The 21,759-nt window shown below is 45.6% G+C and overlaps 1 protein-coding gene across 5 annotated transcripts in view; it reads right to left on the reverse strand.

Annotated features, from left to right (window-relative positions):
* The window catches only part of POLD4 (DNA polymerase delta 4, accessory subunit), a 709,379-nt gene that overhangs the window by 23,106 nt on the left and 664,514 nt on the right, over window positions 1-21,759 (reverse strand). For all 5 annotated transcript variants that reach the window (XM_078658940.1, XM_078658888.1, XM_078658868.1 and 2 more), the window contains one exon: window positions 7,711-7,824. In XM_078658940.1, coding sequence (XP_078515066.1) covers window positions 7,711-7,824 — 114 coding nt within the window. The remainder of the gene's footprint in view (window positions 1-7,710; window positions 7,825-21,759) is intronic.

Below are 21,759 nucleotides of genomic sequence, written 5' to 3' on the forward strand. Positions count from 1 at the left end.
CGTTTTCTTCGGCCTCTCTCCCGGGAGACTGGAAGAAGGCCATAGTGCTGCCTATAAAAAAGAAACCGAATGTTAGCCAGGACACACTAGAGAACCTAAGACCCATTTCCCTCCTGCCCTTCCTTGCTAAAGTGACCGAAAAACTAGCTAATATACAGCTCATGGATCATCTAGAGGCTAATAAGGCACTACACAGCTCCCAATCGGGCTTCCGGAAGAACTACTCGACCGAGACGGCCCTCTTGCGAGCGACCGAAACTCTGCGGATTGGTGCAGATGAAGGGCACACTATGGCTCTCATTATGCTGGACCTCAGCGCTGCGTTCGACACTGTGGCTCATTCCATCTTGCTACAGTGTCTGAGCATTGCTGGGGTCACCAAGGCGGCATTGGGCTGGCTCAAGGCCTTCCTCTCTGACCGCAGTTTTCAGGTCCAGAGAGGCACGTTTCTCTCTGACAGCATAGCCTTAGAACAGGGGGTGCCCCAGGGCTCTGCCCTGAGCCCCACCCTGTTCAACCTTTACATGGCTCCATTAGCAGAGGTGGTCCAATCATACGGCATAGAATTAGTATCCTATGCCGATGATACTCAACTGCTCATTTCCCTATCACAGGCACCCACTTTAGCAGCGGCCAATTTTAAAACCTGCATGCAGGCGCTTGCAGGCTGGATGAACCAACACTGCCTGAAGCTCAATGGCTCTAAAACTGAGGTTCTAGTGATAGGGGGAAAGGATGCCAGTTGGACTCAGGATTGGTGGCCTCCTTGCCTTGGCCCTACACCTATCCCTGGCAGGGAGGCAAAAAACCTGGGAGTCTGGGTGGATCCGAAACTGTCTTTTGAGAGCCACGTCAACAAAGTAGCAGGGAAGTGCTTTGGGATAATGAAGACCCTAAACCGTACCTTGGACCTTCTGCCCCTGGAGGCTAGACGGACCATGACCCAAGCATTAGTTACCTCCCGCATAGATTATGCGAATGTACTGCTACTGGGGACTACTGAGAAAAACATGAGGCGGCTCCAGGTGCTACAAAACACTGCAGCACGGCTAGTTCTCAGACTCCCCAAAAGAACGGCATCAAAACCCACTCTGTCTGCCCTTCACTGGCTTCCTATAAAAAAAGGATCCTATTTAAGGCACTCTTAATCTGCTACAGGATTACCGTTTCTAAAGCCCCTGAATATCTGAAGGATTTAGCTATCCCCTACCAGCCCACCAGAGCACTTCGCTCCATGGGCATGGGCCTTCTGAAAGTACCCCGCATTAAGAAGGCCAGAATGGGCGGTCGCTCCTTCCGAGTGTTGGCAGCCAACCAGTGGAACATTCTTCCCATCGAAATTAGGCTGGCCAAGACCGAAACGGTATTTAGGAAGCTACTAAAAACTCACTTGTTCACCCAGTAGCCTCGGATACTGCCTGCTCCGTCACTCTCTCCACAGCGCGGGGACACGCCGGGATGGCGTCACCAATGCGCTTTATAAGCCCCTTTATTATTATTATTATTATTATTATATGCTGTGACGACATTGTGTACGATTGTTGAAGCTGCACGTATCCCACAAAATTCAGCCCAAGCAGCAGAGTTGATTGCACTGACGAGAGCGGGTGTGTTGTCGAAAGGAAAGAGAGTGAATGTGTATACCGATAGCCAGTATGCGTTTGGTGTAGCACACAGTTTTGGGCGTTTGTGGAAAGAGAAAGGATTTTTGACTTCGCATGGTAGTAAGATTCAGCATGGACAGTTGGTGAATGAGCTTCTTGAGTCACTTACTTTGCCGAAGCAAGTTGCGATTGTGAAGTGTAGTGCTCACCGGAAGGTTACGGATGATGTTGGTCTAGTAATGCGTTTGCGGATGAGGTTGCGAAAGAAACAGCGAGAAATGTGACAAGTCGAATGTATGTTGCAGGCCCTGCGAGATGGATCATGGCAGGTGGAATGTGTGAAGATACGATTGAGAGTGTGAAATCAATACAGGCTGAAGCTACTGAAAATGTAGCTCTAACAGATGGCTAATTAAAATATAGATAGGATTGGACTTTGGTTGACCGTTTAACAGCACTAAGAGTCTATAGGCATAGTTGCCTTCATCAATTATACTGGATGAAGGTTCTGTTGGGCCATTGGTATTGACCTAAGGGGTTTGTAAATTTAAGAGTAGCGATCTACTGGGAGTTTCTAGAGCTACATCTGTTTGCACGCTGGTCTATGGTGAATCTGTGATAGTGAGATATGAATAGGATTCACAGAGGTTGGTAGAATTGAAGGTGGCTGGTTACCTCATTCCTCATCCAGTGTATTCGAAATCTTACTTTTCACAGAGCGGGGCCTCCTACTTCCTGAGCTTGGTCCAGGAGAGGCGAGGTCCAGTCCCCGGTCATTCTGGGTGAGTAGAAAAATTTAAAAACTCTAAAGTTTCCCTTTTTTTTAAACACAGGTACACATTAACTGAGTATTCAATGTGTTTGTTTTGTAGATGTGAGAAACAGGATTGACACAGAGGAATTGTTTCATCTATATCGTTTATTGATCGTGTTTTTTCACGTATATCATTTGTTGAAATTTAGCATCACTTATGCAGTAGCAAGATTAGTTAGAGCAGAGGCCCTGAAGAAAGCCTGGGGAGCTTTTCCCTATTGGCTGAAACATGTTGACCCTTATGCAGTTATTTGCTGAAACTGCTTCTTTGCACTGTTCTTGGTTTTAATTAGAGGAAGAGCCGATACTCAAATAAAAAATTCTTTTCTTTGGCTCTTCACAATATTTTATTCACCACTCTTTTCATTATTGCACTGCACATATTCCCATATGGTTCTCTTTTCTCATGGTCAAGCAAGTGATTGTGGGCTTGACCCATTCTACGCAGGTATTGGGCACTGGTAATAGTCTCAATGTTCAGGAGACAAACCATCCCACTTCTTGAAACTACCAGATGAGAATATTTGATCATAACAATACTTTGATGGGAATACACTGATTATGTTATGTGTCTCACCAACAATCACTTGTGTCTTTGTTCTTGGCTACAGGTGTTTCTTTGTATAGAGGCTGTACAAGAACCTAGGTCCTGACTCTTTCATATAAGAGTCTCAGCCGTGTATAGCCTACGGTTTTGGCTAACATCTAGACCCCTGTTTTTTTTAGCAATGTTCATAACCTGGACATGGCACTCTTTTACTGTTCTGTTCTCCCCCTCTATTGTAGTCCTTTGTTTCCACTAGCAGCTTCACTATTGTAATTATACAGCCTTGTATGATATTTTAAGCTGGAGTCAAGTTCAAAAGCTTTATTCGATTTGTGGAACAAACCATACAAGCAGAACAAATTTACATACATTGCTAAAAAAGACATCAAGGTCACTGGGTTTAAAAACAATCTAAAAACATGATTTGACCGGAGGAATTAGGTTTAGACTACACAAATGCTGTTGCCTGATAAAATTAAGCTGGAGTCATTATTTGGAGATGTGGGAGCTAAATTAAGGCCAAATGTATTGAAACACCTCATGCAGTCAAACTGGCAATTGACCAATCAGTTGGGAAAATCGACAGTGACTAGTCCAGGCTATTCGCTATAGAGGCATCATCAGTGTGTTTTCAGGAATGGTAAAGGAAAGGGGCAATTGAGAAAGCAGTTCACATAAGGATTTTTTAGGATTGCTGTGGAGTGCTTTGATTCAATTTCACCAGAGAAGAAGTTATCTTTTTAGTCTGATTTGCGTCTTCAACCATCGAGTTAGGAAGGTAAATGAGGAAACTGGTAGTGTGAGATGGAGCTGGTGGCTGAGCAGATGGGGTCACTCTAGACAGAGGAGGGAATTGTGGTTGCGTTTCTCTTCTTTGCTGTAAATCACTTTGCAACCAATATCTGAAACATGGTTCTACAGTTGAGGTGAGAGTGGTAGGGGGCTTTTATGTGATTTTATTTTTAATCTAAAGAAACAGATGGTTAATGTATGTGTTTTTTTACAATAAAATATGTAATCAATTATAAGTATTCACAAGCACAGTAGATCTCAGTCTATACCTTCCCAGGTACAGTAGATATCAGCCTACAACATTACAAGTTAAGTGAGTTAAAGGAGGTTGATAAGATGAAAGATCCAGATCAGGATGTTACCGAAGCTGATTTCAGAGTGGCCAACAAGTTCTCAGTGATGGACCGCAGCTTCCTGGTGAGAGAACAGTCGGGCAGTACGTTGGCAAGGTAGTCCGTGGTGGTATTTGGAGAACTTTGTCCAGTGGAAATAAAAGACTGCTGAGGGGACCACAAGCAGACTGTTACAATAAACTAATTTATTAGTGAATTCACTACTGTCTTGGTAGTATGGAACTAGAGATATCAGCATATATTTCTTACAATCAGGCCCGCTTGATGATGTACTGCAATGGGAGGGATAAGTGATTCCATGCACTTTCAATGGTTGAAGGGATTGCAGAGACTGCCAGTAGGGAGAGGAAAGTCTAGAAGTCAAGAGGAAAGTAGATGGAGCTAGTTAGGGAGAAGGGTGAGGAGGGGATGGACTATAAAGGACCTCAGTTTTGGAGGAGTTTAACCTAAGAGATCTGATGGCCGGCCAGTGCAGGACTGGAGCGAGGCCATTAGATACATGTGATCGGAAGTAGGAGGATGGGGTAGGAAGGCAGAAGATTGATTTGTCATCAGCTTCAAAGTGGTAGGAAAAGCTGAAGGAGGAGACAATGTCCACAATGGAGGAGGTGCATTGAGCGGGCCTATGAATGAACCTTGGAAAAACCCCTCTGTGGCAGTGGGGAGTTGGGGGATCTGCTGGAGTCCTCACACAAAGAGGAGAACCACTGCAGCTCAAAGCCCATATGGTTTGTCACTCTCTGGCAAGCACAGACATGCTAAATTTATAAAATGATTAAATTAAAACACCAAAGTAATTGGCAGGGGTTTGGTTTCATTCAAGCATTTGAATGAATCACTTTTGTGCCATCTCTGCTGCCCTTGATCCAAAAGAGTCAATCTATGCAAACAACACACACAGACTTTTCTTTTATTACTATTTCTAAGTACAAATACTGTATGCATTATATAAAAACACACAGATTTACCTACTCAATAACGCATATTTCTTTGTGCCTTAAATGCAGAGACTAAATTGCCATACTTGACAAGCTACACTCAAGGACTCTATGCCCCAAGACCTTACCACAACCCGGGTCACCACCGCACGCAACCATGCCACAGAACAACAGATTCTGCTCAACTGGACTCCGCTCACCACAGATGACACACTCAAGGGCATGAAGAGCATCCACTCCGGAGCCACATCAGAGCCTTGCCTATATCACAACTTCCATAGAACAACCACCTCCATTATCCCGCAGCTTCACACACCAATAACTGCTCCATCGAAACCGCCACCTTCCCTGGCAACTTGAAACATGCCGAGATCAACCCCTGCTGAAGAAACCATCCGCTGAACCGACTGACCTCAAGAACTTCAGACCCATCTCCCTCCTCACCTTCCCACCCAAGGTCATTGAGAAGGCCATCAAGCCCAACTCTCCGAGTTCATTCAAAAGAACCACTTCCTGGACATCTCCCAATCCGGCTTCCAAAGCAACCAGAGCACCGAGACCACACTTCTCTTCGTCGACATTCGCTCCCTCCTCAACCAAGGCAAAACAGCAGCCCTCATCCTACTGGACCCCTCGGCTGCCTTCGATACCGTCTCCCATCCCACCCGTATTACCTAATTCCGCAATAAGGCCCTGGACTAGATCAACTCCTTCCTTACTGGCTGAACACAGCGAGTCAGACTTCCTCCATTCCCCTAAGAACCTACAGATATCAGCTGCAGAGTGCCCCGGGGCTCCTCCCTGAGCCTCACCCTCTTCAACGTCTACATGGCCCCCCTCGCAGCCATCATCAGAAACCCTGGACTCAACATCGTCTCCTATGCTGACACCCAGCTAATCCTCTCCCTCACCAACGAAACCACACTCATCAGAATCAACTTTCACAGCGGGATGAAGGCTGTTGCCAATTGGATGAAAGATAGCTGCCTCAAGTTTAACTTAAACAAGTTAGAAGTACTCATCCTGGGAACCGCCCCCTCAGCCTGGGATGACTCCTGGTGGCCCGCTGCACTGGGAACCTCTCCCACCCCCAAGGACCAACAACATAACCTTGGCATCATACTGGACTCCTCGCTCACTATGAACCGGCAGATCAACGCCATATCCTCATCCTTCTTCCACACGCTCTACCTGCTTTGAAAAACATTTCTTTTATTTTTTATTTTAAAAGTTTTAGCATATGTTTTCCACAGAATCCAGAAAAGACAGTCACCCACGCACTCATCACCAGCAGACTGGACCAAACTCTTACTACGCAGTGGAAAGGACTTAGCCAGCCACCCCCACACCTGGCCCGGTCCCTGCTTCTGATCCCAGCCAGGTTGGGGGAGCCTCCCTTGGCTCGATAGACCCCGTCAAAGGCACCTGGACGCTCGTCAGGCCGCAGGACGGGGGCTCCCGCACCACAGGGTCATATGGACAACGACAACGCACTCTATGCCGGCATCGCCCAGAAAACTACAGAATGTTCAAAACGCCGCAGCCAGACTGGTCCTCAACATTCCCCGCAGCAAGCCCAACATAGAACACCGTCAACTACTCCACTGGCTCCCAATCAACTAGAGAATTATCTTCAAGCTCCTCACACATGCCTTCAAAGCTCTCCATGACATAGGACCAGCATATCATAACAACCACCTCTCATTCCACATACCCGCCAGAGAACTTTGCTCCACCCAACTTGCCCTGGCCACTGTCCCATGGAGCCACAAGACCAGACGATCCTTCTCCTACCTCGCTGCCAAGGCCTGGAACATCCTGCCTCTCCACCTTAGGCAATCTCCGTCGCTGACCTAATTCAGGAAGGATCTCAAGACCTGGCTCTTCGACTGAACCTCCATACCCAGATAGATCAGCAGCGCCCCCTCCCCCTCACTCAGCGCCTTGAACCCTAATTGGTGAGTAGCTGTGCTATACAAACTCCAGATTGATTGATTGATCATGCCTGGTGTTTGGCTTTGAAATACAAAAAGTGATGGATGCAAGCCATTGAATAGATTTTGATTATTGGTAATGCCTCTGGGCAGCATTCCACCCCAGTATGGGGCTCTGTTGCATTAATACTGTTTTTCTAAAATAGGCTTTAAGAAACATGTCCCTTAATATAACACATAGCTTTTAAAAAATGAAAGTGTAAACAGAAGACAGTGTGGTCTACTATAAAAACTGACACTAGCGGGACATGACCACTTATGGTGATCCAGGGCAAATCAATTAATCTCCTTGTGGTTCAATTCCCTAATGTCCCCTCAGTGCAAATCGCGATACAAATCGCTGGCTATTCATGGACGAGGAAGGAGTGATCAGCATTAAGAGCCCTATTGGTGTTTTATGCTGGCTTCTTCTATTTTGCTGTATATCCCCTTCACGCTGCATCAAGGCATAGACAAGGGACTGTAGAGATACAAAGGAAAGACCAGGATAGAGAAAAGAGGAGATAAAGAGAACAAAAGATTGAAAATGAGATGGGCCCTATGTGAATGCAATGGCCTTACCTAAAAACTTGTATCTCGCCAGACAAAGTGGGTAGTCAAATTTACGCCTCATCCAGCCGGCTGGAAACGAGGGTCGAGGCAAGCGTATCTTTTCCGCAACTACTCACCAGTACAAGGCCCATATCGCCACTCGAGATCGAAGCTCCTCAGTCTCTCAAGCGCCAGCTCCTCCTTAGGCGTGGATGCCGCAGGTCTACTCTGAGGCAGGCTTTGGAATCTTCCTAGAAGGGAAGAGATCTGGAGTTAGCAGTGTTATGATTCTGTACAGCTGCCTTCAACTCACACTACTTACTGTTATAGAAGGGTTACAGTCTTGAGCCTGGGCTTTACCATTAGATGACATCTGACCACCTTGTACCAATGTCTGTGCCGTATGCACCAGCACAGACTAAAACCCCACAGCAATAATGATACATTACTTCCTGCAGTGTTCTACTTACTTTGCACAGCTGCAACCAATGGTACATTACTTCCTGTAGTGGTTTACCTACCTTGCACATCTGTAACCAATGGTACATTACTTCCTGTAGTGTTTTACTTATCTTGCACAGCTGTAACCAATCATACATTACTTCCTGTAGTGTTATACTAACCATGCACAGCTGTAACTAATGGCACATTGCTTCCTGTAGGGTTTTACTTACCTTGCACAGCTGTAACCAATGGTACATTACTAACTGAGGTGTTTTACTTATCTTGCACAGCTGTAACGAATCATACATTACTTCCTGTAGTGCTTTACCTACCTTGCACATCTGTAAACAATGGTACATTACTTCCTGTAGTGTTTTACTTACCTTGCAAAGCTGTAACTAATGGCACATTGCTTCCTGTAGGGTTTTACTTACCGTGCACAGCTGTAACCAATGGTACATTACTTCCTATAGTGTTTTACTTACTTGCCCAGCTATAACCAATTGCTCAAGCACACAGCCACGCAACTAGATGCCTCCACTGACTTGCAAAGCATTGCTTCTCCTCTCATGATTGTGCTTCAGCAAAGAGAGGGTAATCGCACCATGTTGTCGTGTTCCCCAAATTATGTTCACACCTGGTACACTTCCTCATCCACACAAAGAAATTACAACCTTGAAAAGCAAACTTGCCAAGTGTGTCTCATATCTCTCTCTCTGAGTTATTCTTGAGTGAGAAGGGGTGTTAGGTGTCATATTAGTTTATATCTCATCTGCAGGTAAAAATGTGGCACACCAACCTGAACCCCAAAGTCACCACACACACAAAAGTAGTGGTATTTTAGAACAAACTAATATTTAATATGCGCTGTTCTACACAAAATGTAAGAATTATTGCTATAATAACTCAGCAAACAAAATGAATACAGGGGTGAACCCTAAATGCACATGGGTAATATGCAATATATCTTCACATAGTTTTAACCAGTCTAATTCCTTCCTACATTACTGATTTGAAGCAAAGTCTGTTTTAGAATATCTATGCTGATTAGTGTCCAGACTCATATTCATATATCCCATTAGGTCTTAAATTTTAGGTTTGTCTTTCAGCACCTCTTTAGCAACCGGTTGATCTATATAGAATCCCCAAAATTGCCAGTACCTTCTATACATTTTCCACACTTGATCATCAATGGAGTATAGAATGTTCTGTTCACTTGGCAGGCTACGGTGTGTAGAATGGTCTGTTTACATGGTCGCCTATGGAGTGTAGAAGGCTTTGTTCACATGGCTGTCTATGGAGTGTAGAATGGTTTATTCACATGATCATCTGTGGAGTATAGAATGTTCTGTTCACATGGCCGTCCGTGAAGGGCTGAATTGTCTGTTCACATGGTCGTCTGTGGAGTGTAGAATGTTCTGTTCACATGGCCGGCTATGGTGTGTAGAATGTTCTGTTCACATGGTCGTCTATGGAGTGTGTAATGGGCTGCTCACATGGCTGTCTATGGAGTGTAGAATGGTTTTTTCACATGGTCATCTGTGGAGTGTAGAATGGTCTTTTCACATCTCCGTCTATGGAGTGTAGAGTGGCCTGTTGATATGCCCATCGGTAGAGCATAAAATAGTCTGTTCACATGGCCGTCTATGGAGTGTAGAATGTTCTGTTCACATGATTGTATGTGGAGTGTAGAATGGTCCGTTCACATGGTCGTCTGTGGAGTGTAGAATGGTCTGTTCACATGGCCGTCTATGGAGTGTAAAATGGTCTGCTCAAATGGTCATCTATAGAGTGTAAATGGTCTGTTGACATGGCCGTCCGTGGAGTGTTAAATTGTCTGTTCACATCGTCACCTATGGAGTGTAGAATGGTCTGTTAACATGGCCATCTATGGAGTGTAGAATGGTCTGTTCACATGATTGTATGTGGAGTGTAGAATGGTCCGTTCACATGGTCGTCTGTGGAGTGTAGAATGGTCTGTTCACATGGTTGTCTATGGAGTGTAGAATGGTCTGTTCACATGGTTGTCTATGGAGTGTAGAATGGTCTGTTCACATGGCCATCTATGGAGTGTAGAATGGTCTGTTCACATGATTGTATGTGGAGTGTAGAATGGTCCGTTCACATGGTCGTCTGTGGAGTGTAGAATGGTCTGTTCACATGGCCGTCTATGGAGTGTAAAATGGTCTGCTCAAATGGTCATCTATAGAGAGTACATGGTCTGATGACATGGCCGTCTGTGGAAGGTATATGGTCTGTTCACATGGTTGTCTATGGAGTGTTGAATGGTCTGTTCACAAGGCGATCTATGGAGTGTAGAATGGTCTGTTCACATGGTTGTCTATGGAGTGTAAAATGGTCTGTTCACATGGTTGTCTATGGAGTGTTGAATGGTCTGTTCACAAGGCGATCTATGGAGTGTAGAATGGTCTGTTCACATGGTTGTCTATGGAGTGTAGAATGGTCTGTTAACATGGTTGTCTATGGAGTGTTGAATGGTCTGTACACATGGTTGTCTATGGAGTGTAGAATGGTCTTTTTATATGGTTGTCTATGGAGTGTTGAATGCTCTTTACACACTAGGGTCCTGTATTTGTTACAGAGAACCTTAACCATGCTTTCCTTAAGATTTCATGAAGAATATAGAAGCTGCTACCATTGTATCCTAGTACCTCTCATACATAAGCATGTGAGGGGGTTTATACTTGCAGCGCAGGGCCACAACTACCGCAACAGAAAACTGATCTAGCAAGTGGAAACATTCCTTCTCTGGTTTGTTAAGGTGAGAAACAGAAAATGTGTGAGAATTGAGCAGACAGAATGTGTATGTTTTTTTCTACTGCTAAAAGGCCCACATTAGTATTAACAGGCCTATCTTCTAGACCCTGAGCCACTGCCATACATTCAAAGTCCTTCTTGCCACAAAGCTTAAAACAGCCGGCCATCGAGCTTGCCCATGAAACACACCGTGGTATGGTAGTCACCAAAAGAGCCCTGCAAAATCAAATGTGGTTCCCTCAACTAGATGAGCGAGTTGAGAGGTCTGTGCTGTTGGTAACACCACATGAAATATAACAAAAGCTGTCACTCTCTGCTACATTTAGCTGGGTTAATGGTGAACATTGTATACTGGGCTGTTGCCCAGAAGCCAGCACATAGCCATGTATGTATATTTGTGTGATGTGTCGTTGTTAAGTGATGTAAAGACCAGAGGGAAAGATTTTCTCCAGCAACCCATAGGAAACATTATAAGGCAAACAAACTAACTTTCCCATAAACCCTAAGGTAAGGAACAACATAAAAAGGCAGCAAGATGGCGGCTGAGTGATCACGGCCGATGGGAGCCCTCCCGCTTGATCCACTCCACAACCGTGTTTTCCATCTCTCCTGCTGCACAATATGCCGAGGAAGACAGCAAGTGTCTGCACGGAACGAACAGACCACGGTGGGAGATTTCTCTGATTATTCCTGATTCATGCAGATCAATTTTCCCGCTTTTGGAGTCGTCTTGCACTACTGTGGCTGGAGGCGGGGTACTTTTGTTTCGCATCCCGGCAATGCCTACAGCTAAGGCGGCTAAAGTGGTTAAAAACCATGTGGAGGCCGGCTCAGCTGTGAAGAAATCTTCAATAAAGGCGGACCTAGGCTCCACTGCAAATGGAGCTGCAGCACCAGAACTGGAAGGAGCCTGGCCTGGCTTTTTCAAGAAGCCCCCACGTACTATTATGAGGGAGTCAGGAAAGACTCCTAATAGAAAAGCATCTTTGGGGCCAGATCATCCTATCCCCGCAAACTCAACAAACTCAGCTTCAAAAGATCAAAATATTGGATCCAGCAACCTACACTTGGCGGACGGCACACTCTCCAAGACAAACCTACAGCTGACGCTCACGGATTCTGAGGTGAGCCAAACTTTAAGTCTTGACAGTGCAGTGGTACGAGGGGCAGTAGAGGCTCCAGGAGGGTCTGATGGCAAAGGGGGGACACTCCCCCACAGAATGAAGATGATTTACCCACAGCTGGGGTGTCCGAGCTGCGCCAGGTGCCTGCTCCTATTGATAAGGCAAATGCAGATGAGTTAAGTCGAGAACTTGCTACTTGCAACTTGCTGAAGCAGAAGACGGAGATACATTTTTCTCCCTATCGGACATTTCAGATTGGTCCGCCTTGGTAGTCAGGGCCATTTATCGGATTCCAGCAATTTGAATGAGGGGCGAGATGAGATTCTGATTGATACTGCCACAGTTAAAAAGGAGAGGAATCTTTGTGATAGAGGCAGCAAAAAACTGAAATAAAGACCCATGGTCTTCTCTGGGACTATTCCATTTCCCCAGTATTAGAAGGAAATGTATCAGCAGCACGTAATACTACGGGAGCTGCTGAACCTGCCTCTCTGGAATCTATATACCAATTTATCATGGCCCATAGGGAAGAAGCACACATTGAGAGTCCGAGAGTTCAGACAGCCTTTAGGAAGATGAAGGGACCCATCCGAAAGATCTCTTAGACTTGCTCCGAGTTTGTGGTAGGAATGAATGAAGTGGAGAGCAGGGTGAACATGCTGGAAAATTAAGCCTCAACTCACAGAGAAATGACAGTGTCATAGGAAAATCAAATGTCCTAGTACAGAAACTAAAGGACTTTGAAAACAGAATGAGACGGAATAACTTGAGAGGCTTGGGTGTTCCGGAGGGGTTGGGGGGGGGGCGATACTTTAACATTTATGGTTGATCTCCTCAAAGGGGCTCTCCCTGAGCTAGAAAATTGGGACTGGGCTCAAGAAATACAGCGTGCACACAGGTTCCCATTCAAGCAGAAGAACCCCTCACTGTCAGCAGGGAATAAACCCCAGGTTATTCTGATTTATTTAGGGAATTTTCTTCTGCGCCAGGCAATTTATGATCTAGCCCGGCCAGACCGACAGCGATCTTTTAATGGACATACTTTTTTTGTAAGGCATGATTACTGGCATTCCACAGTGGAATGTCGCTGGCGACTTCGCCAGCTGATCCAACCTTTTTGGAGTAAGGTCTTCTTATTGACTGCTGCCAGGCTTAAAGTAATTTGGAGCGAACCCCATCATTTTTTCTCATCAGAAATTCAGGCTAAGGAGTTTTTACAATGTCTTGACTAAATGCTATCTATGGTGAGGGGAATTAACAATAATAATGGCACTATTCGTTCTCTAATCATAATTCTCTTGTCTTTTTAGGGTGTTTGGAAATGCAGTCAGGCGGGAATGCGAGAGGGCACCCACTTAATCACCGGACCTGGAAGGTCTAGTCACTTGCAAGGGGTGGTGTGGGCAGAGGAGGGGGGAGGTAGGTTATGGTCTTGAGGGGAGGTAAGTGGGGAAGAGGGGTAAGCAGTTGTGGACTGGTTCTTTTTGTTATATGTGTTATAGCACTCTTACTCATTTAAGGAGGAATGAAATGATTTCTATGATTGTTCATAATCAAATGTACCTTATGGAAATATCTGGTCTTAAGAATCTTAAGCACAAGGATGGCGAGTAAAATCCGTATTTGCTCATTAAATATATGTGGCCTCAATGATAAAAAAGGGGCATGTTGGCTAAGAGCCTCCGATATATGCAGGTCAATTTAGTGTGCATTCAAGAGACCCATATACCCTGGAGCAAACAATGATGGTTGAGGGAATTAGGTTTTGATTTGATATATTGCACAAGGCAAGGGACAACAACTAGAGGGGTGGCGATTTTAGCAAGACGTGGTATGGGATTTGGTAAAAGAGTCAAAGAAGACAAATTGGGGTGTTGGGCTATCTCAGAATATAATTTAGCAGCTAATAATGCCCCACTCTCAATCTGCTCTATTTATGGATCTAATCTAGATGATCCTGATAAATGGAATCACTTAAATGTTTAATTGATCTTATGGCCACATCCCATGATCCTCTGTGGTGATTTTTAATATCCACTTAGACAGTGATTTTAACTTGAATACTAATGTACCATACCAGGGTAGGTAGGAAAGTCAGAGTTTTTAAGGCCCTACAAGGACTGGTGAGAGAACACGGGTTGGTTGATAGCTGGTGTAAGATCAGTCGAACCAGGGTTTACTTTCTACTCGACCCCTCATAACAAACTAGCCCGGTTGGATTATTTTTTTGTTTCTAACCAATTGGCTGAAATAGCTAAAATCAAGAGCTTCCTGAGGATCATTTCAGATCATAATCCTCTAGTAACTGAAATTCCATTAAGTGGAGCTACAAGAGCTCGGCGGCCCTGGACCTTTGAAAGGAAACTCCTGTACGATCAACCATACCGTGATCATATGGCTGAGTGGATGGTGGAATTATTTGATATTAATAGAGGCACAGCCTCTGAAACCACTGTCTGGGAAGCTTTTAAAGCAGGAGCTTGAGGTGAGACCCTGAGCTTTTCTATTTCTCGACAGGAAGCGCTCCAAGAGGAAATTGAAAAATGGGTCGAGCAGTTAAGGACAGTTGAGCTTGAACATATGAGGACAATAATTGAGGGTCAAAATGTAGAGGATTGCCAACAGGTAATTGGGATCACTAAATCTAAAATCCATCATTATTTTGGAGCGGAGGTGGCAGCTAAATATTTGCAGTTTATGTCTGAACTATACGAACTGGGAGAAAAATACCTGGGGTTTTTTGGCAAAACGACTGCAACAGCAGGAAGTGACCAACCAAATTTGTAAGATCAAAGATCATTTAGATCTGGTTCTGGACTCCCTATCAGAAGTAATGAAGGTATTCCAAAACTATTATAAACAGCTTTAAACTGAGGGAGCGACTTCACCAGGGGTAAAATCTCTAGAAGATTTTTTTAAAGATTTAGAAATGGAGGAGGTCACAGTTTTTAAAAATGAAATCCTGGCAGCCCCGATCACTTGGGAAGAACTGCAAATTGCCTTAACTTCTCTAGCTCTGGGCAAAGCCACCGGTCCTGATGGCATTCCCCTAGAGGTATATAGAGCATTTTCGTAGCCTTTGTTGCAAGATATAACACCACTATTCCAGCTGGCCCAAAAGGGCTACATCCTCAATTCATGGCAGAGGACAACTATAGTTGAGTAAAAAAAAAAAGGAAGCCGGAGTTAATGTCAGCTTCATATAGACCCATATCACTTATAAATTGTGACAGCAAGATATATTCAAAAATACTAGCAACCAGGTTGGGTAAGATCATCACTCTTCTGGTTTCAATCCGTCAACTTGGGTTCATTCGAAGTAGGGACACAACAGATCATGTATGCTGAGCATAGCCCTTCTTGACTGCGCTCAGGCCACGAATCACTGCTGGGGGTAGTCCTGTTGGACGTTGAGAAAGCGTTGGACAGGGTCTCCTGGCAGTTTCTGTGGTCTGTCCTACAGTGGGAGGGGATATGTAGGGAATTTATCCAGGCTGTTAAGGCATTGTACCTATCACCTAAGGCTGTAATTCGCATTTCATGGCAGGACTCAAATCTGTTTGAAATCAGCAGAGGTACTAGGCAGGGATGCCTGTGCTCTCCTCTGCTCTTTGCTCTCTATATTGACCTTTTTCTGAAAAAACTAGAGGGGGATGTCAATATCAAGGCTGTGAGGGTCAACAATGTTGATTATAGAGTATTGGCATATGCGGCCGACTTACCACTGATGTCGCTTCAGCACTTCCAGAGGTGAAGGCTCGAGCTGAACAGTTGGGTTTCCTCTCAGGGTATAAATTAAATATGGAGAACACTCAGATTCTTTGCTCAGGGAATACTTGCTCTGCAGGACTCCCAGTTGTTCAAGAGGTAACCTGTTTGGGGGTCAAAATTACAGCTGCTGTGGACAAAATTCCTGATTTAAATATCGCCCCAATAATAGAAAATGTAAACAAAAAATTGGAGAGGCTAGACCACCTGCATTTGTCTTCATATGGACGAAGCAATGTTATCAAAATGTTGGTTCTCCCAAAACTTTTATATGTTTTTAGAACTATCCCTCTAGAATTTTCCTGTTCTGTCCTAGCAAGGATAGAGAGGATATGTTATAGATTCTTATGGGGTATCACAGAGCAAGGAGTGCAGCCAAATGGATGACCTTCCCACGACAGCGGGGGTGGCTATATCCAGTTTTCTTCTCTACCACTGGGCATCTATTTTATAACACATGGGCCTTCTGCTAGTGAGGGATGAGACTGAAATCTCAGGTGAGGCCAGACTGACTATATATGAACTAGGGCTGGAGAGCGAAGCCAAGGGTTGTTTGGGCAGGATATTGGAACCCAGCTATTATAAGAAGACCAAATTTAAAATATTGACAGCTACTTATAAGGTATTGAGACAGATACAGCGGAAATTGAAGATTCCAAACTTGAATGTATATACTCCACTCTCCACTCCAGGTACCCTCCCACCGATTTTTCAGGACCAAGTCACCTTTAGATGGGGGAGAAATGGAATTAGCTCTCTGAGCGATTTTTATAGGGAAGGCCAATTTATTGTCGTTTTCAAATCTACAGGAATAATTTGGGGTGGATAAGAGATTTTTTTTAAGTTTTTGCCGATACAGAGTTTTTGGGGGGTAAATGCAAACAGGGCTGCTCTGAATTTAGAAAAGATACCTTTAGTGGAGACAACACTGCGGGTCGGGAAAATCTATCAAATTTTGATTCAGGCTTACTCATATGATATTGATGCTCAGAATGCAAAGTGGAAGAGAAGGCTTGGAGAGGAAGTAATCAATATTGAGGACTCATTGGAGCTGGCTAACCAGATGCTGCTAACTGGGAGTCTTAGGAGCCAACACTTTGTCTGTCTTTGATCTTTACTACACTGCAGCAAAGACAGCTAAATGGAGGCGGGGGACGAGGGGAGGGAAATGCAATAGATGTGGCTTACAGGCAGCTGATACCATACACATGTTCTACTCTTGTCCTAAAATGGATGTTTTTTAGCAGGATCTTGAGCATTTTCTAACTATGGTCTTAGGGTTCTCTAAGTCAATCATGCCAGCTCTGTTAATCCTGGGATTATCAAATAGCACAGAGACAGATAAGAGGGTGAGGTCAGAGATAGGGGTTTTGTTCAATGCAATGGCCATTGCCCGCTTATGCATTACCTCTCAATGGATAAATAGTGACCCCCAACTTTCTCTAGCTGGCGGTCGAGGATGCTGGCTATTTACAATAAATAATCCTTGGTATATAAATCAAGAGGACGAAGGAAAAAAGAGCTGGGGCAGAGAATCTGGGTTCCTATTGCAGCACTGGTAAATCAATAACGGTTAGCCTCCACATTTTCTTAGGGGTGCAGTAGCGAGGGGTCAGCAGGCCAAGACAGGTAGGGACAACGTAACTTTGTTCTTATCCGGCGATCCTTGCCTGCTGATCATGCTAATCACTGAATTTTACATGAGATTATTCTATTTATTGTATTTGCACTTGCCCTATCCTATGTAAGTAATATTGTACTGCGATATCAGATGCTATTCCTTGTACATATTGAATGGTTATAATGTACAGGTTTATGTCTTAGCTCGCTCCCTCCTTTATTTACTGTATGTAATGTGCAATGTATTATGTGAAGAAATACCATGACATGTAATAAGTAATCTTTTCAAGTGAAAAAATCAATAAAAAAAAGGAAAGGAACAAGGGGCCCGATTCACAGAATGAACTTAAGACTCAATCCTAAACTTACTACTATTTTGGTATTCACAGAATGCACTTACTAATTTTGGCATTCACAGAATGAACTTACTACTTTTGGTATTCACAGAAGTTAGGATTTTGTCTTAAGTCTGTCTTAAGTTTGTCTTAAGACAAACTTAAGACAAAATCCTAACTTCTGTGAATACCAAAAGTAGTAAGTTCATTCTGTGAATGCCAAAAGTAGTAAGTGCATTCTGTGAATACCAAAATAGTAGTAAGTTTAGGATTGAGTCTTAAATTCATTCTGTGAATCGGCCAACATTGTTTTAACCAATTATGAACCAGGACTCATCAGTGCTTATGACTTCATGTGCCCTCTCTTTCTTCGCTGCTCCAGCAGCATTCAATGTCTGATGCCTCCTACTTGGAACCAGAATACATTGCATTCTTAGCTTGGGATAAATAATTTACAGAGCTGCGGAAACCTCTACAGTCACTGCATCCATGTCACCCCACGAGAAGAAGAATCTGCAGCTGACAGGTAGTTACCCTGAACCTCTCCTGGGGGTCACCTGGAAGCATAACGACCAAAGCAAGACAGGATATGAAGCTTGAGCGAGGTATAGACTTTGATGCATTTTACAGGCTGTAACAAGCCTTTCTGTCTCATGGCTTGAACCCCTGTGTGGAACCCTTACACCTTGCTACAGGATCAGAGAGCCAGAGCACTGGTTGACCTTATCCTACACCCAAAACCCCAAAGCCCCAGATCCTATTGACGGGGATGAATACCAAGGGGATTTGGACAGAGATGCAGGACCATCTAGGCAATGGAGTCCTTCTTCAGACCCTCTGCCACAAGCCAGGGATCCAGATAATGGTAGGAATGACAACACCAGTACATACAACAAGCTAATTTATGTGGATATCTTACTCCCCTGATCCTCAGAATGGGCACCTGCGGGAAAGGTAGCTACATATGTAGTAGATTGCCTCAGATAAAGAGGTCCGCAATTGCCTTAGGGCGGAGTGTACCCTTCCCACCTTACAGGGTTGCACCCTAAATTGATGGTAAAATGTGCACTTTGTTTAGCAAAATAGGTGAAGGACCCCAATAAGAGGTATCAACCGCTCCTGGTGCTCAGGCCAGGACAATCTCCTTGATATAGCTGGACCCTTGCCCAAGATTTTAGTTATGGTAGAAGGGGCAAAGAATCAGGGTCCCTAATATCCCAGACAATATATCTTATATGGGTTCAAAGGACAGTGGTCTTTCTGGGAAATGGCAACTGCGCCATTTCCACAGAACAGTGTAGATCACTTTTTAATTAAAATAGACCCTAAATCAGGAGATCTTGCTCCCACGGAGGCGGGGCCATTGCCACCCGGATTCCACTATTTCGGCCCCTTCATTAAAAAGTAAGGAAATTTGCACCCACCTTTACTTTGCTTGACCATGCTCAGGCCTTGATAAAAAAGTTACTTACACCCAAGGTTTTCTCTGGGGCCAGTCGTGCCAGAGGTGCTCGAACAGCTGTTTATCATTACAAGCCCCATTCGAAGAACAAAGCTCGAAAACAAAGCCATTGGCAAGACCAGGGGTTTCTTTCCCTCCATAAGAGCGCCAAGACAGGGGCTAGAGGGGAGGCTTCTTTGGCAGCAATGCAAAAGGAAGCTTTAGGGGCGAGTGTTACCCCTGCTTCCCAACTAAGGGTAGTGGGGAGATTGGCAAGTTTTGTACACAACTGGTGCATCCTGACCTCAGCCACATTGGTCACTCAAACCATCCAAGGCTTCCATATTGAATTCTACAGATCCCTGTAGAAAAAACATCAACCCCATTCCCTTACCTTTCACAAAAGGATCGCCTCCTAATATCCTGAAGATCCAGGAGGGGACCTCGCCATCGCCAACAAGAGCACCCTCTGCCTCACCACCTCCAGCAAAACCTTCCCCTCCGCCGAACTCCTGCACTTCCACATCCAGACCACCCTGAAAGCCAGGTCCCCTTTGCCACCACCATCACCGACTTCATCACACCCCATGCCATCACCTCAACAAATTATATACTCAATGGAGACCTTAACTTCCACCTCGACAACCCCGGGGACCCCAAGTCTACTTTCCTTCGTGACAACCTTGTCAGCATCGGACTTAAACAACTTGTCAATACACCGACTCACAGAGCAAGAAACACCCTCGACCACCATCTTTGAGGCAGGAAACAGCGTCCAATTCAGCCATCCAACGCAGCCGACATAGACCAACCACCACTGCGTACACTTCGCCATCCACAAACCCAAGGCACCCAAACCAGCCCCAGGCCCACCACGAAGGAACTGGAGCAAGGTTCCCCTACAAGCAACTTAACTCCACCCTCACCCAAGACAACCACATCTGGGCACCAGACGTAAGCGATGCAAACGACGCAGCCAGAGACCTCCACACTTGGATCTCCAACTGCGCAGACGAGTTCACCCCGCTACACAACTGCGACATACAATGCCCCAGGAAAGCCACCTGGTTCACCACTGCTCTCCTAGGAGCCAGACGTACCTATAGACGCCTGGAGAACTGGAGAAACACCAAGACAACCGAAAACCACAATACCTACAAGGACGCCATGATGGACTACCACAACCAGATCAGAGCCACCAAGAGGAACTTAATCCACAACAAAATCCTGGCCAACTCAACCAACTCCAAGGAACATTTCAGTGTCATTCAAGAATTCACCAACCCACAGACATCACCTCATCCCAAGACCTCTGCGACAAGCTTGGAACCTATTTCCACCTCAAGATCAAAAACCTCTACGACAACTTCATCGACCATCCACCAGGAGCCACGGACTGCCCCCCGCTCCCCAGAAATACCAGCCAGCCCACCATCTCCAACTGGGCATCGATCATGGCCGAAGGCACCACCTCAACCATGAAAAGCATCCATTCGGGGGCCCCACCGACCCCTGCCCCCCTCACATCTCCCACAGAGCCGCGGCCGCCATCGCCCCAAACTACAATGTACCATCAACACCACCTTCAAAACTGGCACCTTCCCAGATGACTGGCAGCGCGCAGAAGTCAGACCCCTGCTCAAGAAGCCCACAGCTGATCCCATCAACCTCAAGAACTATCGGCCCATCTAGCTCCTCCCCTTTGCATCCAAAGTTGCAGAGAAAACAGTCAACAGAAAACTGACACAATTCATTGACAAGAAAGCCGTCCATGACCCGTCCCAATCCGGATTCTGAAGCAACCAGAGCACAGAGCCCGCCCTACTCGCCGCCACAGATGACATCCACACCCTCTTGGACCAAGGCCACTCTGCAGCCCTCATCCTACTCGACCTATCAGCGGCCTTCGACACAGTCTCCCAGCGCACATTAGTCACCAGACTACATGATGCAGGCATACAAGGAACAGCCCTGGACTGGATCCAATCATTCCTCACTGGAAGAAGCCAAAGGATCGGACTCCCACCCTTCCTCTCCGACCCCACGAAAATCACCTGCAGAGTCCCACAGGGTTCATCACTGAGCCCCACCCTCTTTAACATCTACATGGCCCCCATCGCAGCCATCATCCGACAACACGTCCTCTACATCGTATCCCACGCCGATGACACCCAGCGCATCCTCTCCCTCACCAAAGACCCCACCACTGCCAAACTCAACTTCCAGAACATCGCAGTCTGGATGACCAACAGCTGCCCGAAGCTTAATGCCGAGAAGACAGAAGTCCTCGTCCTCTGTACCACCCCTCTGGGACAGCACCCAGTGGCCGACTGCCACGGAAGCCCACCTACCCCCTCAGACCACGCCAAGAACCTCAGCATCGTACTCGACTCATCACTCACAATGAACCGACAGGTCAACGCCGTCACCTCCAGCTGCTTCAACACCCTCCGCATCCTCCGCAAGACCTTCAAGTGAATCCCCTCTGAGTCAAGGAAGACAGTCACCAAGCGCTCATCACCAGCAGACTGGACTATGGATATGCACTTTATGCCGGCATCAACAAGTCCCTACTCCACAAACTCCAGACAATACAGAACACCGCCGCCAGACTCGTCCTCGGCATCCCCTGACACGAACACATCAGCCAACACCTACGAAGTCTCCACTGGCTCC

Source organism: Lissotriton helveticus, chromosome 1_1, assembly GCF_964261635.1.
Source record: "Lissotriton helveticus chromosome 1_1, aLisHel1.1, whole genome shotgun sequence".
Taxonomy (NCBI): Eukaryota; Metazoa; Chordata; class Amphibia; order Caudata; family Salamandridae; genus Lissotriton; species Lissotriton helveticus.